General features: G+C 36.8%; 1 protein-coding gene and 1 long non-coding RNA gene across 2 annotated transcripts in view; both read left to right on the top strand.

The window, feature by feature from the left end:
- LOC148190343 (uncharacterized) overlaps positions 1 to 25,266 on the top strand; it is a 60,815-nt gene that overhangs the window by 23,470 nt on the left and 12,079 nt on the right. The window contains exon 4 of the long non-coding RNA XR_015778652.1: positions 8,728 to 8,814. This is a non-coding gene — a long non-coding RNA (uncharacterized LOC148190343). The remainder of the gene's footprint in view (positions 1 to 8,727; positions 8,815 to 25,266) is intronic.
- On the top strand, positions 348 to 4,759 carry LOC121940846 (proteasome subunit alpha type-4-like). The gene is made up of 9 exons (XM_042483530.2): positions 348 to 477; positions 874 to 899; positions 1,001 to 1,043; positions 1,955 to 2,117; positions 2,305 to 2,382; positions 2,739 to 2,827; positions 3,373 to 3,503; positions 3,635 to 3,758; positions 4,517 to 4,759. The coding sequence occupies exons 2-9, from the start codon at positions 897 to 899 to the stop codon at positions 4,678 to 4,680; spliced, it is 795 nt and encodes a 264-aa protein (XP_042339464.1). The 5' UTR covers positions 348 to 477; positions 874 to 896; the 3' UTR covers positions 4,681 to 4,759.

Raw genomic sequence — 25,266 nt, 5'->3', positions numbered from 1 at the left:
TGTGTGTGTGTGTTTGCATTATTTTGGCCTTTTTAATGAATATTTCATTCAGTTGCTGCTGTCTTATTTGCCGCTGCAACATAATAATTTCCCTCACGGGATTAATAAAGTATTTCTATTCTATTCTATTAAAAAGTACATTTGTAAACGAAAAAAAAAAAATGGTAAAAAAAAAAATATTACTGTCTTTCTATTGAAGTGGTGCTTATATTGGGCCATTTATTTATTTATTTATTTTAACCATTTTTAGACTAAATATACATTAACTAGTAGATAAAATAGTAAAATAGATCCAGTACTTTATTTTCCACCTGCTTTAAACCGGACGCAGTAACGCGGTCTGGCCGCTCCTCCGGCCGGTTGGCGGCGCTGCTGAGCGGCTTTGTCACTTCCGCAGAGTCCCGGCGTGAGCGAAGAAACATCAAACTGAAAGTAGTGGATCTTCAGTCTGTGGACAACAAGACTCTTTTTACAAAGGTAAGAAAATAATGTTTCACTATTTACTACAGCACTGGTTTGTTCCACCACTTTTTTACGAGTATAAATCCTGTTTGACGTCATTTATTCATTTATTTTGAGTGAGCTAGCTGACTAGCATGCTAACGGACTAGCATGCTCCGATATTGCAGATTCATTCAGTTAGCAGTTAGCCTCCGAGCTAACTTAGCTGTCAGACACAGAAAAGTTGACTATAAATCGTTGTAGTGAGTAAACACGAGTGCAAATAATTTATCAAAGACTTTATTAACTGTTTATGTGTTTAATTTGCTTGGAAGTAGATATGTACTCCTGTATTAAAGTAATTTAAACGCCTTCCGTGTTTGGTTTCTGCTTAGTTTTCCATCATCTTACAGCGTATGTTTTATTTTTCAGGACAGTTTCACTGACGGGAAAAAATGGTAAGACACATTAAATATTACCTTTAACAAATAAATCTCGTGCATGCTCATATCTGCCACAGCTTGTTTCAGTCGGCTAATATCTGTATTTCTGTGTTTAGTCTCGAAGATATGATTCCCGAACAACCATATTTTCTCCTGAAGGCAAGTCCTTTTTTACTTTTGACATTTTTATATTGCTCACACCATTAAATTACATTGAAACCATAAAATGATTTGTGCAATGTATTATACAAATTCTCCATATATTTGGAATTTCTGTGGTTAAGGTGTTGATTTGAATTTAGGGAGGATTTATTGTTAAATGCTGCAAACAAATAAGTGAAATTGAGCTGCTCGGACCCACCGACTGTGCTGATAAAAGTGTTTACATTTTATTAACTACACAGTAAAAAGCATCAATATTCACTGGGATAATCTCTATCAGTAAAATCAATGTAATTTAAATAAAACAGTGTGCTTTATAGTATGTGCAAACAACGCAACCAGAGGTTATCTTTCCCAAAACTAGATGGTATGCAAACTGTAGACTAGGTCCTGCACGCTGTTTTACTTGCAAAAGAAATGAATTTATTTCGAGATTTCGGTAACTAGACCTTTATCAGGCAAGCTCATCAGAGGGTCTGTGAAATTGAATAGATAAAATTCAGACTTTTATATTTAACAAAATGTAATCTGAGCTCAACAGTTTGTTCTGACCCTGGTAGAAGTCGTTTTTCAAAAAAATCTTAACTTGAGGTCAGCATGTTTCTGTGGAAGAGGAATTCATTCATGTAAGAGAACAAAAAAATCATCTCTTTTTTGAAATTCACAAGATGGTTTTAAGCATTGTGAGAAGTTTTAAGAATCTTGTTAAGTCTGAAAAACAAGAGTACAATTATTTCCAACTTTAAAAAAAAAAATTATTAAAAAAAGTGTTCATTCAGAAAAAAACAGGCAAATTTTCTTTCTCAAGTAAATCGCTTAAGTATGTTTCAGATGCAGAGGCCTTTTGAGGGTTGTTTTTGTTTCTGGCCAAGTGTGATCAATATAACCCGTGTGGGTGTAATTTACAGGACGCCTGTATCAGGTGGAGTATGCGATGGAAGCAATCGGACACGCAGGAACATGTCTGGGAATCCTAGCAAACGATGGCGTGCTGTTGGCAGCCGAAAGACGCAACATCCACAAACTGCTGGACGAGGTTTTCTTCTCTGAGAAGATCTACAAGCTAAACGAGTACGTGATCAGGACTGCAAAGTCTCAACCCAAAAAATGGACAGTTCTTAACATTCATAAAAACAGTTAACCCTTTTCAGGCTAAAATGGTACTGAGGTCTTGTGTGTGTGTGTGTGTGTGTGTGTGTGTGTGTGTGTGTGTGTGTGTGTGTGTGTGTGTGTGTGTGTGTGTGATAATGTTTTTCAGAGACTTGGCCTGCAGTGTCGCCGGGATCACATCAGATGCTAATGTACTGACAAATGAGCTGCGGCTAATTGCACAGAGGTGAGAAAAACCTGCCAACCATTTACATTTTAGGGCTGTCCCAAAAACTTCTTTCTTCTTTCTTTTGTTTTGAACGAGTCTAAAATTATTTACTCGAGGTTATGGACATTGAATGCAATTTTTCCCTTAAAATATTTTAATGATAACAGAGCAACTACATGAAATAACATAAGCGTAAACGTAGTTCTGTAGGTACAACTTTAGATTTGTTGAAAGCCTTTTGGGACAGAACTACCAGTCTGCTGAATAGTGATCTGGATTTACAGATATTTGATAACTCCTGAACGTTTGTTCCTCAGTTTCCACCAATTTATCTGTGTCACCACCAGCAGCTGACCAGTTTATTTTCCCTTCAGGTATTTACTGCAGTACCAGGAGCCAATCCCCTGCGAGCAGCTGGTGACAGCTCTGTGTGACATCAAACAAGCTTACACACAGTTTGGAGGTAAGATGCACAGAATTACACTTCTTTTTTGCAATCAACATATTGTCAGTTTTAACAATTACAATTTCCGTCTTGAGAGATATTGACATTCTCATCTCTGCGTAAAAACACGGATGATGGCGCCCCTTTCTGAAATACTTCCAGAGCTATCGGTCAGAGTGACGATTTTTGTATTTATTGCTTTCTCATATCACTCTTAATTAATGTAAACTGTTTAATTGGCCCATTATTTTGAAACCACCTTTTACATAAGCACCTCTCCTTCCTGTCAATATCAAATCTGGCCTCCTCTGGCATTTTTCTTTTGGTATTACTCCAGAGATGGAGGCCCGTGCTATTATTAATGTTCTGTTGTTTTGGGTTTGGTGGAATGAGAAGGTTTGTAGTTTGTTTTCATGCTGTTTTTTGTCTTGCACACACTCTGTATAGTTTTATACCTGTCGTGCAGTGTGTGAACTTTTAAAATTTAATAAAAATATTCCTGATTTTAAAAAACGCAGATGTATTTTGGCATTCTGTGACAGCTGTGTGGTTTGTTTTAACAGGGAAGAGGCCGTTCGGTGTCTCTCTGCTGTACATGGGCTGGGACAAACACTACGGCTTCCAGTTGTACCAGAGTGACCCCAGCGGCAACTACGGAGGCTGGAAGGCAACCTGTATCGGCAACAACAGCGCTGTGAGTCTGCACTGTGTGCTCTCCTTCTGGTTTTGGTCAGAATTTGGTTATAATAGTCTTATTTGTATCTCGTGGTGAATCTTTTACTCTTTCCCTGTATGGTGTTTGACGCGTTGACGTCTTTGCCTCAGGCCGCAGTGTCCATGTTGAAGCAGGACTACAAAGAGGGTGAGATGAATCTGTCCTCTGCTCTGGCTCTGGCCATCAAAGTCCTCAACAAAACTATGGATGTCAGCAAGCTCTCCGCAGAGAAAGGTGAGCTTCAGAAGTTTTTTTTTTTGTCATTTCACTTACATATTCTGATTTGTTTCATGTGAAATCAAGGTGTCACTGACTGTGACCCATCGAATCGAAACCTGGGGAAATTGTCTCGATTTCTTTCAAATGCACAGAAATAAGACAAGAAATAACCAACGTAACAAGAAAAAAATTAAATTACCTGAAAATTTACAAAAATAAAAAAATTAATTGCCTGGGGAAAAAGAAAATTGTGTAATAAAAATAACAGTATTGTTTTTATTTATTTTTTACAGACACACACACTCACAAATATATAATTTAATTTCCCCAATAACTTAATTTTATTCCCCCTGTAACATAATTTTAAATATAAAGTTCAAATAATTATAGTTTTCTGTACTTTTCTCCCTTTTTAAGCTCAGTTTCTTGTCACCTTTTACTCATTTGTTTCACTGCTGGATATGAGTTGCTGATTCCCCTTTTTTAAACCTTTTTTTTACCATATTTTTGGCAGAAATCAAACCAATTTTCTCAGGTTTCAAAATGTTTAATTGCTTGTGAGATGTTTGAATGCAGTTTGAAAAAACTGATGTTGATCCAGGTTTTAAAGGGTTAAAAATTGGAGCATCTCATGACCTTTTGTAGCTCTGCTGAAATGGAAATGGATGTCAAGTTTTTAGAGATGTTGAAATCTTTTAGGCACTTGATGTAAACAATAACACAATAACACAACAACACAATAACACAATGCTGTATCGCTCCGTCTGTTTCAGTGGAAATTGCCACCCTGACACGAGAAAACGGAAAAACGAAAATCAAAGTGCTGAAACTGAAAGAAGTCGAGGAGCTCATCAAAAGACACGAAGCCGAGGAGGCCAAGGCTGAGAAGGACAAAAAGGAGAAGGAGCAGAAGGAGCAGAAGGAGAAAGACAAATGAGCTAAATAATGACGTTTTCCCCTCATGTCACCAAATCCTGTGTTGTTTTGTCTTTTACATTAAAAGTTTTGTAAACTGATGGACGTGTCGTCTGTGTATTTGTCATAAATGAAGGGACACGCTTTTATAAACACATTTTCTAACGAATTTTACACATCTGTTAAATGAAAAATTGGGGGGAAAAAAACATTTTAATGCTTTTTTAATCCCTTTAATCACCGTAAATGGTATGGACAAAAAAAAAAAAAACAGGATCATGTAAAGTTTACTGAGAAACGGGTACAGATGTTACAGCCTCAGCTGGACTTAAAGCATGATGGTACAGAACTAATGATTGTCTTATTCTGTATTTGCCGTACATATAGTGTTTGTATTAACTGGGGAGGGTTTTTTTTTTTGGCCACATGATGGCGCTATTAACCCTGCTGATGCACATTTACAGTGGTGTGCTGAGTCAATGTGGACGAGCCTGTTTAATTCTGTAATTTTACGCAACCTATTTATAAAGAAATGAAATGCTATGATTCAGAGTATATTGTAATACTGCACTTTAAAAAAGTTTTTTAACAGAATCCCAAATGGGAACTTTAGAAAGCAAGTAAACTAACTCTTCAGGATTTTTCAAAAACAACTGCCTGTGCAAGTAAAACACCACATCCATTTAGTAAACTAAAAAGAAAAACAAAAACACATCATTTTTGTCCCGATTGTGACACATTTGTGTTCTAAAGGATTTTGTTATTTTAAGATTAAAAATGACATTTGTCTTCAGTCATTGTTCATATTTGATAACTTTTAATAAATAAAGCAATTTGTACAGGGGCAAATAAAGAAGGAGCAGCTATGCCCCAGATCCATTTGTGCGACTACATTTCGGGGGGGGGTTTATATTGAACCACCTGCTCTTATACCAAAGCAATCTCAGATAATTATATTTTGGTTTTTTTTCTTTTTTCATTAATATTTTATTTAACATTTCTCACTTTAACAGTGTCACCTTTGCTGCATGTCAATAAATTACATGACTCATAAATATAATAAATAATTAAAAAATATAACAATATAATTATAAAAATGAATTGCTAAATAGAATAATAGTAATAATAAATAAATAAATACAAATAATTTGCAAAAACAAAATCAAGGAAAAAAGAAAAAAATGCTTAAAAAAATAAAATAAAGTAAAGGGAAATAAATCCATAATACTAAATGTATATACACAATGATCTACTCTGATCAACAAGCAGAAAAATAGCTCTCAGACACACATGAAGTGTTCGAGTGGGTCTCATGCACGCGGTTTACACTTTACTTCATGATCTGTGCATTCCAGCAATGTACTCAAAGTAGTCTCCCCACTTTGCCGAAATAGAAATAATGCCAAATACTTACGTTTGGTATGAATGAAAAGGTGAAACTCAACCTTTAAACATCACTATCTGCATAAATAAGCTGAACACAAACAAATAGTCAAAACAGACAAGAAGTCAGAGTAAAAGTTTGTCAGTTGTGTAGTTTCTGTCCAGTAAGACTGGAGCAGTTTCAATGCTGGTTAAACATTTAGTTTTGGTATAAAACACAATATAAAGTCTTTTTCAGGAAGAAAAAGAGTTAACTAACTAACTACTGCTTACCACTTGATGGCGGCAGAGTTCCCGTATGGTATTTGTTGAGGATGACATGCTGCTCTGTGTTGTAAAAAAATGTCATTTTAGGTATTTTTATAACAGCATTGATCCACAATCAAGATATTTGATCTCCAAATAGTGCACAGCTAGCACCGTGAATAATGACAAATAGAAACTATGTTTTGTTTTAAAGCCAGTGGTTATAGTTGATCAATAAATGAACAAGAAATACTGAACACAACAGCTGGTCGGTGCAGAGTCACTGATGGGAAGACAAAGACACGGCAACTCTGTGAAATTTCATGTCTGTTGTCTTTGTTATATACATACAGTAGTTATGCAAAGTTCACCTCAGTGGTTAGATGGTTCTGTATCTATATGTATTTAAACAGTCAGTCCTGATGGAAGCAGTGAGTTAACCCTTTGAAACCTGAGCAGATTGGTTTTTTTTCTCAAAAACATGAGGAGAAGGCAATTAGCAACTTATCAAGACATGACCCAAAAATTAACAGGAAATTAGCGAAAAATAACAAGAAAATTAGCTAAAAATAAGTACACATAAAAAAACACACACAAAAACAAAACAAGGAAAAAAGCAAGAAAAAAAAGATAATAATGATAATAATATATGTATATATTTTTACTGTAACATATTTTTAAATTTATAGTTCAAATAATTAAACAATTTTTCTGGAAATTTTCATTTTTTACCTCTAAATTTTCCTCTTTTTAAAAAACAAAACTTTACATCATTTTCTTATCAACTTCTACTAATGTCTTGCAATATGATGTCTTGCCAAGTTGCTGCCTTTTTCCCCACATTAAAAAAAATCAAACCAATTTGTTCAGGTTTCAAAGGGTTAAATGTAATTTGGGGAGTTTAGTGTTCGTTCGTTTATGTGCGCTCAGTTACACACTGTGTAGGAGGTCATGACGGGACTGAAAGCAGCTGTTAATGTTGTAGTACATGTATGTACTGTAACAACATGTCCACTACAACATGCAAAATGTTTAACTGGCTTCTTTTCATACTTTGAAATTTCCATCACTTTATCATTTTGTTGTTATAGATTTAATGTCAATTATTTCAGAACCCACCAAAATGTATTGTATTGGACAGATATGCAGTAAAACATGTCTGTCCGTGATAAACTTTAGGATTTCATGTTTTTAGCAATTTGCAAGTAACTGCAACAGAGAGTGCTTTCATTATTTTAGTATTTTATATCAATTCGGCTGTTTGTACTGTTTTAACTGGTCTCTGTACTTTTTACTTTGACTTTTATATCTTGTTTATCACCACGTCTTATGATTGTTTATTCTTGTTATTCTGTTGCACTTGTACTGTGAAGCACTTTGAGCTGCACTCCTTGTATAAAAAGTGCTCTTTAAATAAATAAATAATAAAATATAATAGATTTATTTTCATTTCACTTCATTATTGGCTAATACACTGAAGATTCAGCCACATAAAGGCAAAAAATAATGAGTACAAACATTTTCTGACTTTTATTGTTTTTATGTAGTTGACTGTTCAGTTTCATTTCTTTGCATTTTATCTCCCTGCATGATATTATTTCAAGCCAACATAGAACTTTATTTATCCCAGGGGACATTGTTGTGCAAACACTGCAGCACACAGAAGAAAAGAGTGTGAATATAAACATGTCAAATATAAAATATATGAAATAAAACATTTCTTTTCCAAATAACCAGGATAATAATTCTGTTGGGGAAATAATAAATCTCTTTTCCACTGAAAATAAAGCATTTTTACCACTGACAGTATTTATAATGGCAAGGTTTCAAAAATATGTTTGTATTGATTGTCACTGTTAATTGTTCATATTTGTATTAAAAATGAAGCCAAAAAAAAGAGGTGCCAAAAACTGCAGTTCATCTAATGGACACTTGAGGGTGACTCCAAAACACAGTCAGTCCTCATAGACCCCTGTGTTAAAATGTCCAACTTTACAGCAGAAATTAACATGTTTACAGCCCGCTACAAAATATATATATTTTTTTATATTACTCACTAGGGCTGCACAATTATGACCAACATGATAATCAGGATTATTTTGATTAATATTGAGATTATTCATTGTTTTTAGGGACAAAATCTTTCTATTGCACTACATTATTATGTGATTTTTTTATTTCAGTGAGAATTAGAGTAGCAATCATGAGTGCTATTTTCTCGATCCTTTAAAAGTCACTTAAATTCCCCAAAAGTAATCAGCTGGGACAATTTTAGGTCATTCACATTTAATGAACAGACCACCGTTTTCACATCCATGTTTGTGCTACATTTCTACCAATTAACACATATTTGCATCAAAAAAAGATTTAAAATAAGGTTCTTCTACACCTGAATTCAGTGCATCTCCTAAGTCTTTGCTTCTGTATTATTTTTTTACAGCGGCCACGGTACCATGATGCATCGCAGCGATGCTGTCACGGTTGTTTGATTGGACGTTGGACAAGAACAGCGATTCTGTGAGGAAACGTAAGTGACATTGTTCTTCATGCATTCATCATACTGCAGATTTTACTTTTTTTTTTTTAGGTGGTTTAAACAGTTAGTTGCTTTGCGGCACTGACACAAGTCTCATGAGCTCCTTGCATTTGATTTGTTATCTTAAAAAGCTTCCGAACAACGTGTGGTGATGGATGATTTCGTTTTGTTGTCGCAGGGTCCACAGCCCTTCAAAAGTGGAGGCCTGCTGTTAATTTAGAAGGTGTTTGATTTGATATGAAGTGGAGTTATTTATTAGCGGAGCATTTTAAAATATCAATATCGTAGACAAGCATGTTCATTTTATTGTTGGAAGCAAAAATTGTGATTATAATGCTTGGGCGGTATCATGGTATTACGGTATACCAGAGTATTTAGAAATCCTGAAGGTATGTTTTTCAATACCGACATAAACTCATTGTATGTAGTGCACAGCATGCACCGCCAGAGCTCAGTCTCCAGCCTTTACTGGTGCAACTGGCAGCTGAGCTGACAGACAGTGACACCTAGTGGTGGAGGGAGAAGTTAGTTGTTTTTTAGTTGTTTGTAGTTTGATCTTTATTTTAAACATGCCAAATAAAATACGGAGAATAAAATAAAATATAAGTAAGAAAAACAACACGAGAATGCCCATATTAAGTAAACAAATGTAAGTACATAGTGTCAGAAAAGGAGCAGGAGGAAGTGAACAATTCGACCCCCCCCCAACCCTTTTTTCAATTTTAACAATTTTTTTAAACCATTAATATTCCCAATTTCTGCCCCGATATTCACCACACGCACACCTTGATCCAGTCAAACAAGAATTAAGACAAAACAAGAACAGATCAGACTGAATAAACAAATACCCACACACACACACACACACACACACACACACACGCACACACACAAAGAAAAACATTAATATAGAAAACAAAGTCACACTATCAAAAGCAAACTTTGCCCGTTTACATCTAACTTGGTGAATTAAGGATTTATTTGGACCAAACCAGAGCCTGCGATTGTAGTACACTTACTAACTAGATTACTAAACACAGGAACCAAGACTGTTTGGGTGAGTTTATTTGTTTCTGTCAAACTTGAGACTTGAAATCAGGAGTTCACAAACCACCAACCAGTCTATGGGTTAAACTGCAGCTGGTATGGAGCTTTGCCAGTTTTGGTTACTATAGCAAGGTGGCAGAATAACACGTCCGCTCTCGTATAAACTGACAACAAGACAGATAAACATATCACAAAAAAGCCCTTTCCCCTGTCGAGCCTCTATTAGCAGCCTGTAAGTGATGTTGCCCCATTAAGGACTGAGATATTTGAGTCACTTCCAAGTTCAAGACTTGGCAGCCTCCTGAAAAATGAAAACTTCTTTTCATTTGACGTCAATCTTTCGGTTCGGCTCTTACATGGACTTAAAATTGTAAATCAACAGCTCTGATTCATTTAAAGGGCAGACGCAGTGAGGTCATGGTGTTCACATGAGCTTCCCACAGTGTTGTGTGGGAGGATCTTGGCATCTAAATGAGTGGAGCCGCTCGGAGGCCTCCCCTCCTGAGGACGAGCCCAAAAGAGACGTCCAGTCCTCTGAGAATTAAGATAGTGTAGGAATTTAATTTCCATGTCCAAAACTTTTATATTGACGCTCTTGAAGACAGAACTTCCTCTCGAGGATGTCTGAGGCTTGCCGGCTCTCTGCAGAGCAGCACAGGCTGTATTAGGGTCACTTTGGACAAGAGGCCCAGCACTGTCCTCCGTGATGAGCAGTTTGGGAGAGCAGGGCAATCTGTTGCAGTGTAAACACAGACCCAGAAAAGCACAGGAATGTCTCTGCAGTGGGAGCTGGAGTACGAGGTCAGCCGGAGGCCAAGGCAGGTGGTATACATCAGAATCGAGGCTGACATCTCAGCATTAACTTATCCAAACAAGAGGCAGGCGGTGTGCTATCCTGCGAGCGCCAGAGGAGGAGCAAAGGAGGAGGAGGAGATAGAGGAGGAAGGAAGGGCGAACAGAGACGATCGAGGGGGAGTATGAGGGGCTGAAGCGGACAGGAACGAGGGGGAGTGTCCTTATGATCATCGCCCGTCTCTCCCTCGGTCCCACAGGGGACAAACAGCAGTTAGCATATGAGGCTAAACATGACATGAGACTCTCAGAGCCCTTGATCTCGATCCAGTAACTGATCCTGAGAGTTGCAGCCACGAATCACTGACAACAAGTCCAGGATGGTTTAGAGTTCAACGTGCCCATAAAGCATGTGTCTGCGGTGCTCCAGCCAGTGAATATTTAAGAGCTGGTGTCCCTCGTTAACTAATACTGTCGCTTAATCTGTTTATTTACTCGACTTGTGTTGTATTTATACGGCACTGAGCCTGTTTTCGCTACTCTAGTCTAGACCGTCAGTTTCTTTTTTTGATGTTTTGTCCATTGGCCATGGTTTTGCATATCGTCTTTGTCGGTTATCATTGCGCTCCTTTGTAAAAGTTATTATCGACGCAGAATGACGTTGTTACAGGGTTTAAAACCTCTAACTTAAATTTATTTTATTTTTTAATTTATTTGAGTAACATTACTTTATATTTTGTATTCAGAGCTGAATGGAGGAATAAAGATGGGAGAGATTGCCAAAATGAGCGAGGGCGGTTCATGGTTTGCTCCTTAACCCTAAAGGCCCTGACACACCAAGCTGCTGCACAATGTCGTGCTGGTCATCCTCGTTTTTGCAGTGTGTCACACACCATTTGCACTTATCAAAACATTGCAACATGCATTGTCATTTTCTCCAAAAAGCTGTAATGAAATCGGGTATTTTAGACCACAATAATCCCCCAAAAAAGCCACAAAATCCTAGAGGAATAATGTAATGCTTCATCACTGCCAACAAAGCTGAAGCAGGTGTGTAGTAGCTTTGGTTTTTGAAACTTATTAAACCACTGAACTGGACCTAATAAACATAATGAGATAATAAGCCCTTACACATTTCTGGATCAAATCAATCAAGCGTTTGAGTTTGTGGCTACAGAAGATTTATTTACTGAGCTATTAGTTCACTGGGCAATAATGCCAACAGGCGGATTTCCATTACAAATTTGCAAAAACTTTAAGACCACCTGGCTGCAGACACATGGACCTCCGTAAGCACATGTGCAGTAAGACCTCCGTTTTCTTGGCGTTTAATATCCAATGAAGTAGCAAACGGACTCAAAGACAAATGTATAAAGTTTTTAAAGGTTTTGAAAGTTTATAGAGGCTCTATATCTTTGAAAATACATGTATGTTAAATCAAGAAGTTAGTTATGTTGGATCTCAAACGTTTGTAAATAGATTTTAAAAGTTAGTCACAATTCAAATGTTTGAAACGCTTTGAAATATTTGATTTTTAAACGTTTTTTTCTAATAAACAAAGTGAATAGGCTATGCCAAATTCGAAAACCCTGAGTGTAGGCTGAAGAATAAAACACACTTTAAACCCATGAAGCAGTTTATTCAAATGACAGTAGGAGTCCAAGAAGTGATGGGATGTACAAGTGCATTTACACAAGACTTTGCTTATGGACCTCCGCTGTGTCTGCAGCCAGATGCCTCTCAAAAACTTGAGCAATATTTTCAAAATATTAACAAAACACAATTGCGAGATGACTGTGTTTCGACTGAGTGATGTTCTGTGACTTCTCCTCTCGTGTTAACATATTAAGAAGCACAGTGATGGATGTTCATAGCAGGTTTATTTCTATTGCAGCCACCACACTAGCCGTCATTATTTCCAATCGAAGGCGACACAGGCGTGTTATGGAGCCATAATGGAAAGATTAAGCCCCTTATGCATGGGAGCGGCCACGTATGAGGGATTTCTGGGTACTGATAGTCCACAATTTCCCAGAGGAATTGTGGATTCAAAAGTTCCACATGATCCACTCAATTTTGGAAGAGTTATGCATCATGTGACCTATAAAAGCGAAAAAAAGAGTTACCATTGCAGTTTTTGAAATATGGCTTTTTCTAATCGCCTGAAATACCTCCTCATGTGAGCGTAAAAACTTTTTTGCATTAACTGGGAGTTCTTTCAAAATTGCCGTGTTTCCACGAGGCGTATTTTATATCCACAATTTCAGTTTGTGCCGTTATGATTTAGAGAAATAATGTCAATCTTTACAAAAAAGACGATTCCAGTTTTCTGAACCGCAAACTGCACAGAGACAGCCATAGTAACAGACCTGAGGTTGCACTGGAATATTGATCATCAAAAGTTGCACATGCAGTGCCAAGTTTAATTTTCATCTATGAACTATAAACTTAATATCAGTACGCCAAAACACCCAAATCCACATGAAAAAAGAATATAGCGAGTGTGAGCTCGGTCTTCTCAGCAGCAACACGTCGCCCGCAGGGAGCGAACGTCTCGATCCAACTTTACTTCTCGTACTGACTGACCTGCTCACCATCAAGCTCCTATTTAAAGCCCGGGCCACTCACTGGTGTGTGAAATCCTGACCTTACTGGGAATCAGGAATTAAATAATCCTCTGGTCCATGACAGTAATTTTACAAGCAGCCTGCAAATCCCTGAGATTACAGACTCGCTGCTCAGCACCAGATCAAGACAGTTCACCATAAATGGAGCCGAGTGGCAGTAAACAATAATTACACGCCACTGTGCTGAAATGACCTATTATGGAGAGGTATATGGAGCCATTGTTGCTGCTGGCACACAATAGCAGGGTCTGTGGTACAGTACAATATATTGGCATGATCTGAATTTTGGGGATAAATATTTACAGGACTTTGGAATAATATTACACGGTTGTTGCAAAAAGAAAACTATTATTTCAACTTTGGTCACTTTCCTGTTTTGGCTTTGGTTAATGTCATTTTAAACCTCCCAGGCTCAAATCTCTTTAATTTTACTAAATAAAATGGTCAAGCTGATACATATTTAAAGTCTCTAAAGACAGACATTGAGTATCTCAAACAAACACCATACACACAGTTTGTTATGATGGTTACTGGTTATTTATTTGGAACTGGAGTGTGTTTAGGTGAGCTGTTCTCACTTGTTGTTTTCACCACATTTGAAATGTTATTGCAGGCGTGCTGCTCTGTTTCTGCTCCGAACAATGGACACTTGTCACTGCTTTCCTAATAAGGTGACGGGACGAACTCCTGTGTGGAGACGGTGATCGAGTAGTGAAAACAGACATGGGAAGTTCACAGACCAGCTCTTAAACCGGGCTGCTTTTTAACCTCAAGTCAAAGTCTTTTTTTAAAAAAGGAAGCAAAATTTTACAGATTCAAAGTGGATTATAAACCTGAGTTTAGCTCAGGCCTGGTTCCAGACTGCTTTGAATGGTGGTCAGTAAGAGATGTTATTTGGTAAATATGGGTTATTGTTTAGGACTGTATGCCGAACTGTCTCATGTTTTTATCCAAAGCTAAATGACGTCTTTTTGAGGGTTTGATGACATTTGGGGGGTAAAACCTCAGTTGAGGGGGGTTGAACATTTTTTGATAAACAAGCTAAACAAATTTGTGCTTTTTTATTTGCACACAACTTGCAGCATGTAGGCCAACCCTAAAAAATCCTAAAAATGATCCATAAAATCCTGAAGAGGTCCTAAAATCCTGGAAACGTCCTACAATCTGAAAAATGTCCTAAAATCCTAGAAATTTCCTAATATCCTAGAGACATGCATGAGGCTGCTGCGACTGGCCCCTGGCCTCCTGTCATTCTCTAAAAGTGGCCCCAAAATCAAGGTTGAGAATCGCTGATCTTGTGACATTAACAGCTGAAAATGAGAATTATTTGGGGCTGTTGACAAGCACATAGCCACAGCATCATGTGACCTATAGAAGCAGGAAAAGTGTTTCCATCGCAGTTTTGCCAGTATGGCTTTTTCAAATCGCCTGAAATTCCACCTTATGCAAGCGTCATAACTTTTTTGCAATAAATGGGAGTTTTTTCGAACTTGACATGTATATTCGCAATTTCAATTTACACAGTTTGAGGGCTGCTGTTTGAGACCAACAAACAACAAAACCGGTTGTATATTTGTGTGTCATTGCTGCGTTTTCAGCAGCTTTTTACGCTCTAAACTTGGGTATTTTTTAGTGACTCTGGGCTGTGGGTGGCAGTGTGAAGGAAAGCAGTTGTTTTCTACCCAAGACAAATGTTTTCTACCCAAGACAAATGTGACTTTTACCACCGTTTTTGTGCCAACGGGCTCTTTGGCGAGAGACCACTCTGACACTGTGGTGACTGATCTGTGCCTGCACAGTGAAGTACGATGTGGAAAAAACACGGAGAAAAACACATGAATTCTGATATGACTGTTTACATATTGTCGTTGCATGACCAGTGATTAGATATATATGAGATTTAAGATCATATATGAAAGTGTCCCAGATCTGATTTGGGGAATAAAAAGGATTTCTGTGTCTATACGACTCTGAAAAAATCAGATGTGTTACGTGAAAGCAAAAACAAACAAAAAAAGTCAGATCTAGGCCACATATGTTTGTAACATGAATCTAGTCCAGAGCTTTCATGTAAACATACCTGATGCATCAAACTGGCCCAAACTGGTTTGCTGGAAAGTGACTCGTTACAACAGCGTGTTATCTGTTGCCGTGATTGGTTCGATTACGTAAAAGCTCTCCCCGTGAAACAGATATTGCTCACATACTATAAAGACTGTAGCATGCTACGTGGGAGTCGCAGCAGAGGTTGTGTGAGAGTGAATAAGATCTTTTAAAAGCTCTGCAGCAGCACCTCGAACAGCGTTAAAAGATTTGTGTGCCGGCGGGAAAGAAGCCGAGCGTGATGTAAAAGTGCGACCGTTGTCTTTTTTCTTGTGTATGTTTTCCCACGTCAACAACTGCTAATACCACAGAAATATATTTCAATAAATGAGTTAATATAGTCATTTATATTATACACTGAATTATCTATGTGCAGAATATGTAATGGCATGCAGTTCCTGTGTGTTACATAACAAGTACATTTACGCATAAAAATAATAAGATTAATGTGCTCTTAACATGTTGTTAATCATGTCAAAATGTTAACTCTTTAATATTACACATAACTGTATCACTTTGCAAATAAATATATATTATATTAATGTTATTTTACATTTTCATTGAGTTAATTTTTTAACCAACATCAGTCCTCTTCATAAATATCAAATATTCATTAATTTACAGAATTTTAACCCTTTGAATGCTAGTTTTTTTTTTTTAAATTAGATTGTTTTTAGATTTAACCCCCACCCCTTGCAAAAAATGAATTATTTTCAGTATACTGCATAATTATTAGATTTTTTTATCATCACAGCCTGGGATACGTCAATGATTAGCAACAACATTAGGTTTATACATTATTATTTTTGGTCCAGTGTCAAAATGTGTTTTTTCAAAATCAGACTATAAAAATGTTATACATTAAAATTATTTTCCAATTTCATTGAGTTTTTTATTTTTTAACATCAGCTCTTATCATAAATATCAAATATTTGTTAATGATCTCGTCCTCTGCTCAGGGGTCAGGAGCTCCAGAATCTCATTGTTTTCCCAACTTTCGTACATTTACGGCCGCTGTTTTCGTCTTTTTTGAGTGATGGCAGGAATAACATTAGTTTTCAGGTATTTTATCATCAACTAAACAATTCAACAAATTAAATTTTTAACTGATGATGGAGACAAGAGGAAAATCAAAGGACTACCAGAGTTCGGTTTACTTAATTTCCATTAGAGAAAAGTCCATAAATAAACAGTGCTTCAGATAGCGAGCTAAACTTTTGCTGAATTCCCCAAAAATTTGGCACCTGCATGCTCTGAATTAACCAAAGACACATGGGCAAATGTGACCTATGTCTTTTTCTTTAACAGAGAGAAGTCAGATATTTTCAGCAGGTGTTCGTCGTCTCTTAAATATCTTTCTTCTCCTCGTGACCTCAGTCACCTTGACCTGCCCGGCTGCAGCTGGCCACACCGGCTGCACGACGAACCCTCAATGGGCCTTTTGTTTCCCCTCAATCGACTCCATTGGAACAATACTCTGATTTATTAAATATGTTTTACTTTGATCCTCCCTGGTATACGCACATGTGCTCAGACACAGAATTTCACATTTAGAAATTCAAGCAGGAATATTGCTTAACCTGCGAAACTTTAAATTTGACTTCAATAGCAGAAAACTGCTGAAATATATACGAAAAAGAAAATCTTTCAATCAGAAAAGATGGTAGACTAATTGGTGCAGGCTTAAATTAAAATGAGATCCTTGTCAGTCTTCTTAACCCTTTAAAATCTGGATCAAGTTTTCTTGGGCTGCGTTCAGATGTCTTTTACAGCATTTAAACCTCTGAAATGTGAGCACATTGGTTTGATTTCTGCCGAAAACATCGGGAAAAAAGGCAATCTGCAACTTGGTGTGAAATGTCCTACAAACTGTGAAAAGTGGGTAAAAGGTGACACAAGAGTGACCTGAAATTTAGTTTAAAAAAAACGAGGAGGGATGATAACTCAAAAATCATCAATGAACTAGAGAAAAATATAAAGAAAACTATATTTATAATTATTATAATTTTATATATTTAAAATAATGTCACATAAAAATATATTATTATTATTATTAATATAATATATTCTTATTTTATTTTAGCCTTTTTGTCAGGTTTTTGTTCTTTAACTGCCTTTTTCAGTTGCTGCTAATTTCAAGTAATTTTCTTGCAAATTTTTGGTGAATTCCTTGTGAAGATGTTTGTCACATTCTTCCATGTTTTTGAAAGAGATCAGAACAATTTCTTTCAGTTTTTAAAGGGTTAAATTGCTCCAAACATATTTAGTTTGAAATGTGCAGTACATGTGTCTTTTCTCCGTCCTGCGTCGAGGTTTATGTCCCGCATACGTGCGCCCAGTCAGCCATACATGACGCTGACATCACTGTAAAGTTTCAGAAAAAAAAGTTGGAGAAGTTTTGCGTCCATTGTCTGGACTGGAACATCTTCCATCGGCCCCTTTAGATAAAACTCCCCCAGAAAGTCGGTCTGTTACATTTTTGATAAGAGATGAGCCCTGAAAACAGCGGGGAGCATCTAAATTATGCAGCCGTTGGCATCCTCTTAGGGGGAAAAGTAGAGTTGGGCTGAGTTGTCGAAGGGAACGAGCCATGACAGGCCTGTGCACGGAGGGGTGGCGACCATGCATTATGAATGGTGCTAAGTACGCCTCAGCTGGAGGAGCTGAGTGGAGGCGATGGAGGGAGATGGGATAGTGCCAACCTATTGGCCGCCCGCGGGTAATGCACTTCACTCTAACCCCCCCAAAAAACATTCTCTCTCCTTCAGTTCCCCCATTACTGCCCCCGCCTCTCAACGCAGCTCCTGCCACCGAAAATGTCCACCTCAAGTACAGAAGCTCCACTTTCTCAAATAAGAGTCATGCAGTCGCTCTGACGCCAGAAGAGAGCGGAGGATGACTAATAGACGGCACTTTCCGGGAGTGAGGTGGATTTTCAGGATGATTCAGTCTTTAGATGACTTTCACTTAAGACAGTCTGTGTTTTTTATTTTTTTTAGTTTAACGCTTCAAACTTTCATCATTTCTGTATATTCAGGCATGTATGTATTCCTGAAACTGACAGAGAATGTCTTACAAAGTAAAGCTGAAGGCACTCAGCGTCAAGTGTCTTTTCTCCATCGGCAGAAAAAGTACAGAACCAGATTAAAAACTCGCAGGCATATTTTCAGTCCTGTCTTCTAGAAATTAAATTTATTAAAATCTACGGCTGTCAGCGTTAATGCGTTAATTGGGATACGATTAAGGTCTGTAATTAACGTGTTCATTTTTTGAAATTGCATTAAAGGCCGGCCTACATTCCCCTCTTTAAGAGGCTGTTGATATTTTATTCTGAAATGGACAAAGTATTTCTCCCATCAATACAGTTATTAAAGATTTTTTTTTTAAATTATTATAATTATTTTAGGGCTTTCAGTGTCACCGTACATAACGTATATATATTTATTTTAAATTGCATTAATCACCGGCATTTCTGTGTTTAAAAGGCTGCGCCGGGCTGAGTTTTAAGGTTTAAGTTATGATACTGATTTCATATGAAACTAGAAGACTTGTTGAATCCAGTGATACCAACCATGTTTTATTAGATTCCCAGTAACGGGGTGGAATAACGCTACAAATTTAGGCTTAATTTTAATTAATTTTGGTTATGGAAAAACAGCATGGCCATTTAACAGGGGTCTCTTGACCTCTGACCTCAAAATACCTTAATAAAAATGGATTCTGTGTGTATCTCCCCTTTACATAAAAGCCCACTTTATGCTAATTTCATTTGATTCCTTATCAAGACAATCGATAATATAATAATAGCTTTACCTGGTAAATATGGACTTTAAAACTGTTTTAAAATGCAAAATAATGGAATCAAAAACATGTAATTTACTAACAAAATTCTGCAATTAATTGTGATTTTAAAAAAATAATTGTTTTACAGCCCTAATTAAAACTAATTTGAAACCGTTTTGGAGTAAAAACTATAATTTCTGTTATCGTAACGAGGAAATGTTGCTAATCAGCATGTCTGGCAAGTCGCGAAAACAGAATCAGAAATACTTTATTGCTCGGGGGGATTGTTGTTCTTTACAGTCACTCTAACGCCAAATCATATTTATGCATTTTTTAAAAAATATATAAAACGTATTTTTCCTTGCGCTGGGCAATAAAGCGAGATGTTTTTCTCTGATGTTGGTACGAGCGCTCTCAGCCTCGAACATGTTCTCTTACCTAAGAGAAAAGCAGAAATAAGAAATCATCGGTGAATCTCAAAATCGATGGGTACGAACAAAAACAGGACATATCTTGGATTTGAGCAAAAATTATTGCTTTTTGCATGAGGCTCAATGTTTCATGTCTGAGGTTTGCAGAAATTTTAATCAGGCGATTTGTATGTAAGACGTTAATATTTCCAACATGACGAATAGAAACAGCCCTGAAAAAAATAATCAAGATTTTTTAAAGATGATTTTTTTAAAAATGTCATTATTCCCTAAATGGCACTAAACATATAAAAAAAGCTCTTAAAAGGTGAATTTTGATCTCAGAATATTTGATTACAGAAAAAAAAGCCCCATGTTTCTTTATTTGGGGGCCAAAAGCTTTGAAACCTGGATTTCTCTGCCAGTTATGTAAGCGACCAGATGTGACATTTTTCTCACAATCCGTTTCCAAAATGGCTACCACCCACGTCCACTTCCTGTGTGAAATGTCCCATGATCCTCCAGCTCTCCTCTGGCAGCCGGTCTGAAGGGAAATCCCTCCGGAGTCCTGCGCTGCTCGGTCTCCAAACCAAGTTTAATATTTGATGAAATTAGTTCTGCTCACTGCTCCTGTGCTCTTTACTTCTGCTGGATGCCTCGCAGCCCTAAATTGCAGCCTGAATTTCCCTTTTTAGTTAACGGTTGGCGTGTTTCACTCGTAATGAGTGACAATTTAAAGCTATTTGCAAAGAAGATTTTGCCTTTAAGAACATATTGATTTTAGCCCCGCCCTTGTGTGAATGTTTGCGGTTATTGTGAAACGTATTTAATGTACAACCGTCCTTTACTGCTATACCGACACAAAGTACGTTTTCAGCAGTAAATGTCTTCACGTTATGCATGTGCAGACTCTCACATGCAGATCTGAGGTCCAAACGTCCTACAGGGACAGTTCAGATTCAATCGAGAGAAGTAAACAGCAAACAGAGCTCATTTACAAAATGATTTTAAACTACAAGACAGCACTAAAAATAGTTTTAACCATCTACAAAAAAAAAACCTTTAGTGAAGTAATGATGATTAATCCTCCTCTTTAACCCTTTGAAACCTGCAGCCTCATAACTTTTCTTGTGCTGCTTTTAGACGCCTCTCACAAGTTTTGAAAAACATTGGAGGGATTTGTTTTAAAAAAAAAAACATGGTTAAAAAAGGCAATGAGCAACTTGATGAGAAATGTTCTTAAGTTTCTTATATAAAAAAATATTTATTAGGAAGTAAAATGTCCTCAGAAAACAAGAGAGAAGCCTGGAGAAAATGATCATTATTACATATTTAAAATGAAGTAATAATTTTTAATCTTTAAAATTTTTTTTAGGACATTTCTCTGTTTGTTTGTTTTGTTTTGTATTTAGCTTTTTGTTTTAAAACTAATTTAAAGGTAATTTTTTTATTCTTTTCATGATGTCTTGCTAATCTTTGGTTCATTTCTTCTTTGTTCTTTGCCTTCTTGCCGTGTTTTTGAGAGAAATCAGGCAGTTACTTTAGGTTTCAAAGGGTTAATGTCTCTGTGTGATTCAACAAACCAAATAGTTTCAGCAAATCTTTGTTTACTGTCTGTGGTATAAACTTCTTAAGTGGCTCAAAGTTTGAAGATTTGGCTCAACATAACTTGCACTTCATAGAGATGATAAATTCACAATGATTTCCAGTAACAATGTCTAGACATAACTCTTTAATGGGAACAAAATAATAAAAAAAAAATCTTGCAGTTATTTCTCTGCTGAGGCTGAACTTTGGTGCACATTATTTTTTAACTTTCTGCACTGAAGACATGAGATGTTTTATACAATAATAATGTATAACCAGGGCTGGATTGACACACTTTCGGGCCTTTTTTGAGTCCCCTTGATTTCTCCTGCTCGTGGTTTGGGTCTTTATCAGTTGGCGTTGAGTAATTTGTCGGGTTGGGTATTGAAACCCAGTTCCACTACAGCACTGGTTCCTATACGACCAGTATAAACCAGGTTAAGTGTGTTAGTTTATTAGGTGAATTTGTTAATAGGATCGATGCAGCTTTCCAGCTAGCAAATTTTGTTTCTAAAAATGTTCTGGGAACGTTACAATTCAACCAATCCAGTGTTTTAGTAACATTTAGTAACAAGTTTCTTTTAGTTGGCAGAATGTTCTTCTTAAAGTTAGGGTAACATCTGCTATAAACATTTTAAAAAATGATAAAAATGTTTGGGTTTTTTTAATTAACATATCACATTACACAACATTTTCATGAAAAATGCTCTGTAGTCTCAGTCCTCTATAACATCTTCTGCCTGTTGATTTGAAAACATTGTCCCTTTGTTCTCATGCAACGTAATGGGAACATTTTATCTAGTTTTTTTAAGTCTAAATCTGTCACCTCAACATCACCAAAACATCCTCAGGGTTTTGCAGTTAAAACGTTACATCAGCGTTTAACCTCTTAGGGACATTATTTGAAATAATAAACATCCTTAAAAAGTTCTTTGAACATTAGATTAAATTTTTCTTTTAATTAAAACATTATTGTAACTTGTAAGTAACTTTATCCAATGTTGGTGGGACGCTCTCTGCTCGCTGGGTTATACCACAGTCCCATTTACGATTTGTAAATTAGGTCACAAAATGTCTTTTTTGTTGCCGTACCTTTTGTAAATGACCCTTTTTCATGCACGGATGTTTGTTGTCTTATGGTTTTCTGTGAGCCGCATAATAGAAATGTATTATTATACCCCAATTTTCTTGCTGTGAATCTTCAGGACAATTACTTGCTCTTTTCACACATGATCTCAGTTGGAAATTAAATGGACTTGCACAAGAGCTGGCAGGGTAAAGTCCATTTAATGTCCAATTCAGCTGATTCAGACGTTTGTGTTCTCACATGCAGCTCCTTTTTGTAATGTCCAGATAATTTAAGGTTTGCAGCGCATGTGTGAAACGGGTTTAATGCTATATCCTACAATTCCCATAATGCAACTAATAAAATCCCGCCAAATAAGCTCCCACCATCTTTAAAACTCCATGTTAAATATGTTTATTGTATGTTTTCTCATTGTGCTGATAGGAACCAGGTGGCTTTACATTTCTCTAAAAGCAAAACTTCTGTTGAAAATCTGAAAAACATCATTTTTAGGAGACAATTAATTAAATATCACCGTGTGTACAAACAGTGTGGATTCCTAAAAATAGCTCATCTTACATGCAGGAAGGAATATTTAGATTTCACAGTTGGGACAGATGATAAACAATAAGCGGCAGAAATACGAGGAAGATCATCTGTTTTGCACTAGATTGTAATAAATTAGAAATGTCACACTCCAAACTCAGGTTTCGTGGTGAGCGAGTGGCGTAAAAGCCCGGTGTTTATTTGAAACAGACTGATTTAGTGTCGCTGAGTGGGACTGAGCTACGTCCGGCTGCTGTTAACCGCCTCATTATTGTCCGTTAGACGAGAGCCATGCCTCGGATCTGCGGAGCGGAGACGGAACAATGTGCGTCCAACGTGTGTTTGGACTGGAGTCCAGTGATCGATGCTCTGAACACTCACACAGGTCTCACTGCTCTGAGGACATGCTGAGTGTTACCTGTGAGGGAGAAATTAAAAAAGAGTTGCAGGGCCTTCAATTAAATACTGCAACTTCCCTGACTTCCCTGTGTTTTACCATCATGTAAAGTGATATATGTTTATTTATTTGGTTTATATTCATATTATATTTTAGAAATTTGGCTAGTTGCCACCACTCTGCAGTGCTCTTTTTGTATTTTATGTTGTTTTTTTTCACGTGAGTTAAATGCTAACAGCAGCGTGCTAACATGCCAGCGATGATAATGCTAAAATACAGGTGTGATGTTTACCATGTTTACTTGTTAGCATGCTGATATTTCTTTGGTAACGCTAAACACAAAGCACAGCCGAGGCTGACAGGAGTAACGTTAGTTTTCAGGTATTTTGACGGAGTTATTATAATTATTCCAGAGTAACATCGATAGGCAGGTTTCCATTAACTCTCAAATTGCACAAATTGAAATTGCAAATATAAACACGCCTGATGGAAACATGTCAATTTTAATAAAAAACAACTCCCATTTCTTGCAAAAAAGCTCGCAGGAGAGGTTGGTATTTCAGGTGATTTGAAAAAGCATTTCGCAAAACTGCATTGGAAACTCTTTTTTGGCTTTTTTAGGTCACATGATGCTGTGTCGATGTGCTTGTCAGTAGGAACTGGCTCCCTCATGATGCAGCAGGAGCTACAAGAGCTGCTTTTGCATCACATAACTGAGAAAGTTGAGCGGATCATCTTAAAGTTTTGAATCCTCAATTCCTCTGTGAAATCGTGGACTATCAGCTCCCATCATCCCTCATACGTGGCCGCTCCCACGCTCCGTAACACGCCTACTTCGACTTCGATTGGAAATGGCGGCTAGTGCGATGGCTGCAATAAAAATAAACCTGCTAATGTTTTGGACATCCATCACCATCGTTTTTGGAACGTTTTCGTCAGAGAAGTCGCATAACATCACCCATGAAAACACAGTCATCTTGCAATTGTGTTTTATCGAAATTTTGAAAATATCGCTCAAGTTTTGTGAAAATCTGTGATGGAAACCCGCCTAGTGTCACTTCACTAGCATAACTAACAAAAAATGATTAGAAATGAAAATATGAGAGCTCTAGGTTAATATTTGTTGACACGCCACAGAACATCTGAAATAAGGAGTCGATCATTTTATTTGACAAGAGTAACTTTTTCCAACTCCTCAGACATGTTTAACTATAAAAGGGCATAATCTGTTTCCCATGTTTCATGCATTTGTGCTGGATGTAAACCGTCACATCACAGGTTAAAGTCCACCCATGACATGTTGAAACTTTAATATCCACGTCTCTCACACCACAGAAATAGACACGCCGCAGCTCTCAGCCGGCAGCATGTCGGGCTGTCGTCACCGCGCTCTGAAAGCCTCTTACAGTCAGTCTGCATAAAATCTTTGGAAAAGGAAAAAGAAATCATGAGAAAATGTTTTTGTTGTGCAAAGTGGTATTCTGGATTTTGGGCCACATTTGCATTTTCTTAAAACAACCTGCAATCAAAATTTAAGGCGTTTCTAAGATTTATAAGCTCAGTTCACATCCGTTCTTCATCAAACAGGCTATTTTCAATGTCCACAGAAAGTTTGTTTGTTTTTAACTCTTTGAAACCTGGATTGACATCAGTTTTCTTGTGCTGGGTTCAGATGCCTTTTAAAAGCTATTTGACCCTTGAAACCTGACTGAATCGGTTTGATTTATTTTGAAAATGTGGAGAAAAGGCGATGACCAATTTGCAAGAAATGTGTAACAAATTAGTAAAAGGTGATTAGAATATTTTACCCAAAAAATACTTTAAAAAAAGAGGGGAGGATTATAAAAAACTGTACAAAATAGTCAAGAAAACTACATTTTTGATTAGAATAATTTAAAATTTTAAATGATGTTACAGAAAAAAAGTAAAATATTTACATTTTTTTAAATTTTCAGTATTTTTTAGCCCACTCTCATTTTTGTTATTTTACTTTTTTTAAATTTTATTATTCTATTTTTTTTGCTAAGTTTTAGGCCATATCTTTGATAAGCTGCTCGTTGCTTTCTCTCCATGTTTTTAAAAGAA

The sequence above is a fragment of the Plectropomus leopardus genome, chromosome 1 (genome assembly GCF_026936395.1).
Source record: "Plectropomus leopardus strain MGB_pleo_1.0 chromosome 1, ASM2693639v1, whole genome shotgun sequence".
NCBI lineage: Eukaryota > Metazoa > Chordata > Actinopteri > Perciformes > Serranidae > Plectropomus > Plectropomus leopardus.
Note: the sequence above shows the minus strand (reverse complement) of the source record. Positions and strands in the feature narration are given on the sequence as shown.